Source organism: Seriola aureovittata, chromosome 3, assembly GCF_021018895.1.
Source record: "Seriola aureovittata isolate HTS-2021-v1 ecotype China chromosome 3, ASM2101889v1, whole genome shotgun sequence".
Taxonomy (NCBI): domain Eukaryota; kingdom Metazoa; phylum Chordata; class Actinopteri; order Carangiformes; family Carangidae; genus Seriola; species Seriola aureovittata.
The window spans coordinates 14,104,587-14,115,161 of NC_079366.1; the positions used below are offsets into that span (position 1 = coordinate 14,104,587).

At 40.1% G+C, this 10,575-nt stretch overlaps 1 protein-coding gene across 3 annotated transcripts in view; it reads left to right on the forward strand.

Annotated features, from left to right (window-relative positions):
- Positions 1-10,575, forward strand: part of ntn1a (netrin 1a) — a 63,066-nt gene that overhangs the window by 25,872 nt on the left and 26,619 nt on the right. For all 3 annotated transcript variants that reach the window (XM_056371382.1, XM_056371380.1, XM_056371383.1), the window contains exon 3: positions 10,252-10,440. In XM_056371382.1, the coding sequence (XP_056227357.1) occupies positions 10,252-10,440 (189 nt within the window). The remainder of the gene's footprint in view (positions 1-10,251; positions 10,441-10,575) is intronic.

Here is a 10,575-nt window from a genome sequence, read left to right on the forward strand (position 1 = left end):
TCTGTGTTTGCATTTCGAAAAGTTTGCAGGTAATGCTGAAGCAGAAAAACAGGACAAAAAAAATATTCTATTGTGCACTTGTGTTTTATCCCCTCTAATGGACACAGACAGGCCACTAGAGCCAGCAGCTTCACGCCACTTCCATCAAGTGGTTTTCTGCCGTTTTCAGAGCAGAAAATAGTTCAATTCAATATCAGCATGTTTCACTCACATGGCCATGAGGCACCTGAGAACTCACGATATTCCGCAGATTTAAAGCACATTTTCTTTTTCTCTCCCTTCACTTCAGAATATAAGACCAACATTTTGAAATTTAACTAAATTTTAATTGGATGGAAAATCTGAGCTTTATGTGTATTGACAGCCTAATCAGAGAGAAAAACGATGCCTTTATGAATGTATTTGCTTCAGTGTAAATATGCATGGCCTAAGTATTTTTCGAAACACTAAAACTTAGCAACAGTGCTGTTTGTTGCCAGCTATTAATGAACGTATTCAAGTCATCCAGGTTATGTAAGATCTGCCACCCTGTGTAAATTGAAATGAAATGCAGAGAGATTAGTACAGCAGAGGATCAAACAAAAACACACAATTACAAATGGATAATGAATAGATATTAAAATAATAATTAATAATAATTCACATATTAGAATATCACCACAAGGTCTCCAGTCACTTAGATATTTATTTCATTTAATAAAATGGAATTTAAATTAGGCAAATTGTTGCTGAGGAGACGTTATGGATCCTGAAATTGTCAATTAACAGAGCAAGAAATTGTTTTTAATAGAACAAAATGTCAGTTTCAGTCACATTCTGTATATTCAGTACATTTTACGTTTGTAAGATTGTTCTCATGGTTTAAATACAGTCTCCTGTGCTTAGATGGGACTTGTATAGTTGTGGAGTTGTGCCTTGCTCTGTTCGTATTTACTTTGCAGTCTACTGTAAATCCGTTGCTTAACATTAACCTTCGCTCCACTGCTAATAGCTTCATGAGGGATCCCTGCTTGCACTGAAGCACGGCGGTTCTCACAGCTCTTTAATTGCGTCGGTCTGATAATCAGACTACGTTTTATCACCCACTGACGGAGCACGCACCGTAGGCTCTGCCTGTATGCGCTGGGAATTGCATAATTTTGCCCAAATATGAGAAAACATCTGAGTGTTAAATTATGAAATAAAGACAGGAGAAATAAATAAACAGCCTGAGCGATATGAAAAAGGGTCAGATAAGTGAGTGAAGGCTGCTTGACTGCGAATGGAATCTGTCCACTGGAAATCAGTCCTCACCGCATATTTAATCTGCCTTTGATAACCCTGCAGGACTGATGAATATTCTGTATGACTTGATCTCAATTAGCCAAGTCTCCTCGAGTCAGGTTTGGGATTTAACAAGCAGCAGACTGATCTCTTTCCCTCCCTCTGTCCACTTCACCCAGATTTTTCTTCCTCTCTATTTTCCTCATTCTTTCTCACTCGCTTTCTCATCCATCCTTGCTTCAGCGTCTATGAGACTAACGGCTTATTAAAAATACAGCGGGTGTGAAGCATGGCCTTCCTTGGGGGGGGGGGGCTGAGATCCAGAGTTTAGTTGGGGTCATTAGAGAGCGAGTGAAGAGGGCTAGAGGGCTCACAGGGGGCTAAAGTGTTGCAGCTAATTGGCTGCAATAAAGGAATTAAATTAGCCTGACATAATCTCTGCAGTGGGCGCCTCATCCATGCTTTGCCTTCCCTCTTCCCACTCGCCGACGCCCTTGAACCATCACCCCGGAGTTTCATGGCGTTCCCAGGGTGCTCCCCAATACACACAGACCAGGTCCACACACCCATTAGAGTTAACCCCAGACTCCCCAAACATCAGCACCCGTCTTCCTCTCAGAAATCTTCTCTCTCTTTCTCTCTCTCTTCGCTCATAATCTTTGCATCACTGTGTTGCAGCAAAAAAAGAAAAAGAAAAACGTGGGCACCTGGAAGGGTCCATTGTTTCATGAAAGCTGTTTTGACGTTTTCAGAATTAATTCCTATTTTTCAGTCGACTTTATCATGTTATATTTGTTCATATTGGTATATAAAAAGAGATGGCTTGTTTTTGTCACAGTGCAGTTTGGTTTTTCCAAATTTCAGATGTTCACCGCAGATCTTGCAAAAGCAAAAAAAAAAAGCAAAAAAAAGGAGAAATTTACAGTCATGGTTTCTGGTTTGTCAAGCACGTTGAAAGTTTTATTGGTGTTGTCTTGTTTTTCTCTGTTCTAATTTTACTGTGAGTCAAAATATGAAATTTGTGGTGAAAACATGGCACTGAGCAGAATTTTGGATCGAGGAGCTGAATGCATATTGAAGAAAAAAATATATGGTTGAATGCGGCGTTAAGATGTGTGTTTATCCTTTTGAACGGCAATTAAACATTTTGTGGAAACACTTTATGAAAAAGAAAATAATTTTCTTCTTTAGAAAGATGAATTGAGGCGTTAATGGCAAGTGACATTTATATAAAGCTGTAATTGTATCTGAAAAGAACATCAAACACAAAACACTGAGTTGTGTATTTCATCTCTCATCTCAGTCCCTTAAATGCCTTCAATTAGCTCGCATTTATTTGGAAATTCCCGCCTTTATCACGTCAGTGTCTGGGTCAACAGACACAAGATAAAACAAGCATTGTTCTAAAAGAGGATAAATAAACACTTGAACACGGAGACTGGAAACAGGAAGCAATTAAATTAACTGTTGCCACAAAACAGATTGAAAAGTCAATGTGTAGCAGAGGACAAAATATTCCGTACATCTTAGTTACAGCGTGAACATAAATATTTCTGTGACTACGCATCATGCAGTGTTTTGGTTCAACTGTTATTATGGAGGCTTTTCCAAAAGAAAAAAAAAGTGAAATTCTTCAGTTGTTTTGGGAGAAACAGTCATTATCAGAGAGGGGGCGATTATTTCTTCATAGTGAGATGCCATCGTCGGTGACTCACATTCGTGTGGTCCGACATCAGTCGAATATGAGGCACAACTAGAGGAACCTGTCACCAGGACCGTGTTTTTAAACAAGGAATTCATCTGGCCTCAAAATTATTGTTTGTGATGTCTGTACTCTAAAAGAAATGCCAGACATTGAAGGATAATACCTTTTTTTTTTTTTTTTTTTGTATTTTTTCTTTTGTCATTTTGTTGCCAATTGTCCTTTTTTTAAAACTTTTTTTCCAGCTGCTGTTTGTTTTCACTCAGTTATATAATGATTTCATGTCATTTACCACCTTTCAGTCTTCTACAGTTTAAAAAAAACAAACAATTTAACTTAATCATCTTTCATTATCACAGTGTTTTACCCTGATGAGGCCTTATGTTACACACTGCCTCCTGTCAGCAACTTAGTGGAACTAAGTACATTTAACTCAAGTGCTGCACTTGTGAATTTTAGATACTTGTGCTTCACTTTGACTATTTACATTTCCAGCCAATTTATGTTTCTACTCCACTACATTTAGTCAACAGCTATAGTTACTTAGATATGGTAACAAATGGTATGGCAAGATTTCAAATGGTGCTATAGAACTTATAAAATAGGATGCATTGTTGTAGATTAAACGGTATTGCCACCTCAACCAACTGTAACAGTAATACTGCTTACCCATTTATGAATCAATAATAATGATAATCCAAAGATAAAATATATAACACCTTTATAGACTGTAATAAACACATTTTGCTGATAAAATTTTTACTGTAGTAACACGTTCAATGCGAGACTTGTATTTTTACAGTGGGATTTTGCTATTTTTACTTAGGTGAAGGCTCTGAATACTTCCTGCACCACTGCTTGTCAATTACTTCACAGTCTCATGATGTCACACAAATGTTTGGCAGATTTATGTATTTTATTTCTCTCCAAGGCAGCAGTTAATTTCTAGCTGTCTTGAAAATGAGCAAAAACAAGTCAGTGTTAAAGGAATCGAGTCAGGGATTGATTAACATTTGATGGAAACAATATTTGAATATCAGCAACAACTTGTTTGGCACCAGTATCAGCAAAAAATAAATGAAAATAAAAAAAATGCACCTTAACACAGCAATTTCCTTGAGTTGCCTTCATGGCATTTACATCTTGTGCCTGTGTGTGTTAGTTACACATCAGGTGTTCACACACTGGATCTGTGAAATGGATCCGTGTGGGGTTTTGTGTTCGACACACATCTGATCCTGTGTTTGGCCATGACAAGCAGCAAATCTCCCAAACTTTCCCGGCATGTGTGTCACGTTTCCTCGCCAACCCGACCCGAGAGAGAGAGAGAGAGAGAGAGAGAGAGAGAGAGAGAGAGAGAGAGGGAGAGAGGGAGAGAGAGAGGGAGAGAGAGAGCAGCTGCCTGCAGGTTAGCAGGCCAGAAGGCAGCTCACCCGAGCACTGTGCATCCAGCTACAGTGTGTGTGTTTTTTGTGTCTCTGTGAGGGATACTTCACGGACTGACATCATCTAATTAAATGCACCATAGGGAGAGTATCAATTGATCCAAATATGTTGGTGCAAACTTTATGAAAACATTTGCAGAAATGAGTTTCGCTTAAACCCCCCTCCACCCCAAACAAAGTAAAGGCAGGAGACACCCAATATATTCTTTCATTTTCTCTGGTGGGGGTTTAGAAGTTAATCTGATTACTTTTTTCAGGGGGGAACCCACTGGATTAAAAGTAAACTCTTCATGTGTAGACTCCCCTTGGTGTTTGTTTAAAAGCAGCGGACAGAGAAGCAGAGCTTTCTGCCAGCCCCCTGCTCGCAGGCGGTGGTGTTGGGTTTTGGTATTCTGTCCTGTTTGGGTGAGCGCTGGAGGTGCCGGCAGCGGGGAGGCTGACAACTCCTGAGAGCTGTGGAAAAATAACCGACTCAACAGAGCGCATCACCTCCACAGACCTCACAAAAATATTTGATAATTTATAAAGCTTTTTTTAAAAATGTTTTTATCTTGTTAATGTCTTTACAATCGGAGAAGTGAAGAGCCCGCAACTAAAGCAAATCCGGCGTGTGGATTTGGAAAGTGGCAGTGATCAGCTGTGTCTCTTTAGAACAAAATCGAGGATGTGACAGACATCGCTCAATTCCCAGGCTTATCGTAAGTACGATGAGCTTAACCTCCACCTCCAGCTCTGTTGGTTGAGTTTTCCCTCTAATTAGCCGAGGGAAAGCTGCCTCTGTGCTGCTACGGGCCTGAGGTCAGTCGATAGAGGCTGGGAACCACTCAAAGAAACTAATTAGCCAACTTTCCAAAACACACGCAGACACCGCGCTGGGGCCCCGGGTCTCCTAAGATGTGCGGGAAACAGCAACACCCGATAAACAAATCAGTTTCCTGTTAAATTCTGCAGTTGGAGGTTAAAATTTTCTAACAGCTGCAGCTTTTTGTCATTTCAGATACTTGTGGTCAACATTGCAGGAGGTGTTGAAAAGCTTTGGGTAAGCTTAGCTTCATCCAGCTAATTCAATTACACTCGTTTTAGAGGTATCACTTCACACTTCCTTTTACTGCTCACCTGGGGGCAGTTACAGGCGGCCACTGACTCACTAATCCAGCCTGAAGCGGTTCATTTGATTGAAAACAGGCTGAACATTTTAGGGTGTCGCATGAGTTCAATTTGGTCTTTGTTAACATTAATTATCAAAATAAAAATTCAGCACATTATAATTTACAAAGCTACTCAAATTGTATTCGATAGGGTGTTATGTTTTAATAAGAAATAATTAGGACTTTTTTTTTCTCTTTTTGCATTTTTTCTGTTTATATTTGTAGTTATTCTAATTCTTATGTAGTTTACTGTTCTCATATTAACACAAGGAATAAATGTTGATTCACTGGGAGCTAGGACCAAACGTGTGTGTGTGTGTGTGCGCATGTGTGGGTGGTGTGAATTCTTTGTTTGCCATGAAGGTGTGCGAGCTGATTGCTTGGCTGAAATAAACTACAGCTCAGCTTTTGTGTCTCCACTGAAGGGTAGAAACCCTGAATCCTGCTGGTTGTAAAGAGCAAGTGTGAGGAGTGTTGTGCATGCGTGTGTGTGTGTGTGCGTGTGTGTGTGTGTGTGTGTTACCGCGCAGCAATGGTCCTCTTTGCCATTGTTTGTCACTGTTATCGCAACGCTTCTCCTGAAAAGAGATGGCAGGTATTTCAGCAGCAACAGAGAGCAGCGTTTCCTGAGGTGTTCATTCTGAAATGAAACAGAGGAACTTTCTAGCCTTGGGACAAATACAGTGCTATGTGCTCAGGATTTTTTATTGAATGGGATGAATTAAAAAGGAACACATTTTTATGTCTTTTCTTTCTGTCTGTCATTTTGGAAGTGATGGACTAGTTTTAACTAAATGCTCTGCAATATTTTTATCTCAGTTTATTAGTTTTAGAGGGTACAAGGAATGATGTCACCGGTTGCTTGTGACTGCCATGTTTTATGTCACTGTAGTCAAGTTTAATTTTGCGAGAAAATAAAAGCAGCTGCTGCTCCAGTAATATTTCTACCACTGCATTAAGCTGTGCTGATGCGGTGCTATTTAAATGTACAGATACTGTTGACAAGCTGTGTTTTCTTCTGCATACTTAACAGGGACATTAACTTTTTTAATCCTACACAAAATTCCTCGTAATATTTGTGAGATGAACAGGTATTGGCTGAATCTAATAAAATACATTAAATGCTGAATTTGCAGTAGCAGAGAAACATTTCATCGTAATGTTATCTTTAAAGATGAGCTGATTGCTTGATAGAGAATAACGAGAATAAACAGGTAACTCCGCATGAATGGATAACACTGTGATTGTTATGTCTGAATGACAAGCGGGTGTTTTATAACCTCGCAGGAAACCTGATAAGCTCGTGCCAGACAAATCACATATCGCCTTACAAAACTTCAGTTGTTCTTAATCAAATGTGCCTTAATTTGGACGAGGCTATTATGATGTCATTTTTAAAACAGTCTGCGCGCATGAAACACTTGGAGTTTTGCCAACTACAACACAGTTTCCTAAGTTTTCTTCTCTGTAGACAGTGTAAGGGGTATTGTGTGAACAAGCTTACATCATGCCCCAGTGTCAGTGAGTTTAGATAAAGTGTTTCTCACTCTTCTCCATTATCTGAGATAATATCCTACCTTCAAACACAATGTGGCCCTCTGCCCCACACCTTCACATCCAGATCGTATACTGTCTCTACAATAACCAACATGCCTTCCAGGACAACCACATTATCCTCACCGGGGACATGTAGTCCGGTAGGCTAGAATTCCCCCTGTCTTCATTTTTTTGGGTAGGTGTGAAACAATCTTTGTAGTGTAACAGAGACGTGTCTGCAGGTCTGAGGCCGTGCACTGATCCTCCACCGGCTTTACTTCTCTATACAGTGATCCTTGTTACCTGCAGGCGAGCTCACAGATAGCTTTCACCAGCTGTGGCCCAGAGCTGGACTGACAGCCGGCTCGAGTTTTTCAACACACTGACACAGATCATTTGAGAGCTGTCTAAACAGGGACAATTTGAATCCATTATGTTATTCTATGATCTTTGTGGCTGTAAGTCAGAAAATATCTATGAAAGAAAGAAAGTTTTATACACTTTTATCTCCATAACCTCTTTTATATGTCAACAGTCCTGTGCAGAGACACACACTATCAGGTTGTGGCTATCAGTGGGCTTTAGGGGTTTTCCAGTGAAGCGAAGAATCTGCTCTGCTGTTTGAAATGCTAACAACATGAGTCATGCACAGGTGTAAATCTAGCTTTAGACAACAATGAAAACATCAGATCTGTGTCACTTTAAGGAAAAAATAGGTCTAAATCCAGTCAGGTGAGTCCACAGGAGTAAAGATGATCGTTTTAACCCGAATCTCCTCTAAGCTAAACATCACAAAGTCTTATTTATCAAGTAAATATCATCATGTTGTTGTCTCATTGTATAAAAAAATGGGCTCATGGGCGAATCAGGGTCATAACATACTAAAGTTTAGGACCAACAGTCGCATGCAGGGAGGGAGAGCAAGCAGACATATCATTAATTAAACCCCTGCTGTCCTGCAGGAAAAGCCAAGTCACAGCTGATAATGCACAGATATTCTAGTGTGTGTGTGTGTGTGTCTGTGTTTGTACGGTATGACTATTTTAGAAATGATATTGTAATTAGGTTCTTGGAATCTCAATGGCTTGAAACCAGACACACATCCAGAAAACATACAGCCAAAAAACGCACACAGTAAATACACAGACACAAACACTCACACACAAAGTCATGCCTCCTGGACTTCAAAGGACATTACACTGACTTACATTAATTTCCTGGAGATTTATTCTAATCTTAACAACTGACAACAACATACAACTTGACTTACCCTATCCATTAATCTAAACCTTAAATACCTATACCATAACCTTAAATATGTGGTGGGGACTCGTTTCTGGTCCCCATAAGGAAGACAAGTCCTCATAATGTGTAAACTGATGTAGGTCCCCACAACATGAGTAATACCCGGACTATACACACACACACACACACACACACACACACACACACACACAATCATGTCTCCATAACTTCAGAGGACATTACATTCACACACACACACACACACACACACAAAGATCAGTGAGAAGCCAGGTTGAGGGATACAGGGGGGAGTAAGAGCTGGCTGTATGACGGGTAGATGATGAAAAGCTGTGTGAAGAGGTGGTGCAGAAAAACATGGACAGATGAACCAACGAGGGGACCCCCGTTGGACCCAGATAACCCCCATTTCCATACGTGTACACACACACACACACACACACACACACACACACATACAGTACAGTATGTACCCACACACTGTATCAGAAGTGTTGCTTTTAATAATGCATGAATGTGTCTGTGGTGTTGCTGGAGGACCGGTGTCTCGGACGGCCGGCCTTAATGAAGTTGGGCATGCCTGCCTCACTCTGCTGCCAGAAAGTCATGAATAAACATCAGCCGGATAATTAAACTCAGCAACTGGCAACTGTACTCATCAGTAAACAAGCGGTGAGAGTGAGAGGTCCTGCACATGCTCAGAGGGATTTGCAGGGAATGGAGGAATGGTAATACCAGGCCTTCACTTTCTGTTTAGTACAGTATGGACCCTGGAGAGCGGGAGAGGACCTTGAGGAAAAGTAAAGGGAAGCATTTGACAGAAAAAGACAGCTGGGGAGAGGTAGAGAGAGAAACAGATGAGAGAGGGATGCTGTGTTTGACCTCATTATCAGAAAAGTTCAAACTCTCTTGCCCTCATATTGGTATCAATGATGGTTCTGCATCAAGCCAGTCTCGTAAATATAATATACTACAGCAACAAAAATACTCATTTCTGACCAGCTGGCAGAGCAGCTTTAAACTTGTGTATCAGTATCAGTAGTTTAACTACCATTATAAACGAGTTTACTGTAAAGAAAAAAACCTTTATCAAACATTAATGCACCAACAGGACTCAAACTGTCACATCAGCTGACCTAAGCCATGGTGAAAGATGCACTCTGATCTTTTACATGAGTGAAAATAGCAACAGCACAGTGTAGAAATACTCTGTTACAAGTAAAAGTCCTGCATTCAGAATTTTACTTCACATTCAGTCTGCACCAAAATACACTTGAAGTACCAAAAGTAAAAGTACTCATTATGCAGAATGGCCCATTTCAGAATAATATGCCGTATTATGTCACTTTAATGTTGCAGCTGGTAGAAGTTGGGGCCATTTTAATTATTTTATATACTTCTGGATGGTTTGTGAATTTTCCCTCAGGGATCAGTAAAAGTCTCATTTTAACCTATGATAACACATTTGAATTTACTTGTTTATTTTTTCTATTATTAATCTAACTTTGCAAAGTAACTAGTAACTAAAATGATCAAATAAATGTAGTGGAGTATTTTATATCTTATTATAATATAATAATTGGGCCTGAAGTGTATTGTAGTACCTGAATAAATGCATTTAGTTACTTTCCGCTACTGGCTCTAAGCAACTGCCATCCTCACCACTCGCTGTCAGTGATTTGCTCAAACAAGTAACCTAACCTCAACAAAACTGCCCAGTCCGTCATTAACCTCTGTTAAAGTGTAAGCTGCCAAACCAGGCTACAGCACAACAGATTAATGTAGTAAAACACGGTCATCATTCACCAACTATCAAATGAATTTGTTGTCAATAACTGGAATTTGATTCAAACAAATAGAAACTTATTTGCGTCCTGTTTTGTTTCCTCCGCAGCCTGTAACTGCAACCTTCACGCCCGAAGGTGTCGTTTCAACATGGAGCTGTACAAGCTGTCGGGGAGGAAGAGCGGAGGAGTCTGCCTCAACTGTCGCCACAACACAGCAGGTCGCCACTGCCACTACTGCAAGGAGGGCTACTACAGAGATCTGTCCAAACCCATCTCACACAGGAAAGCCTGCAAAGGTACAGTGCTGTTTTTTTTTTTTATCCCTCTTTTGTTTTCTCTTTGGCCAGCACAGTCACAGCTGGTCAGGTGGCCATTTTAGAAAGTTAAATTACATAATAAGTTATTAAAAAAAAAAAGTCAGTAGAGATAAA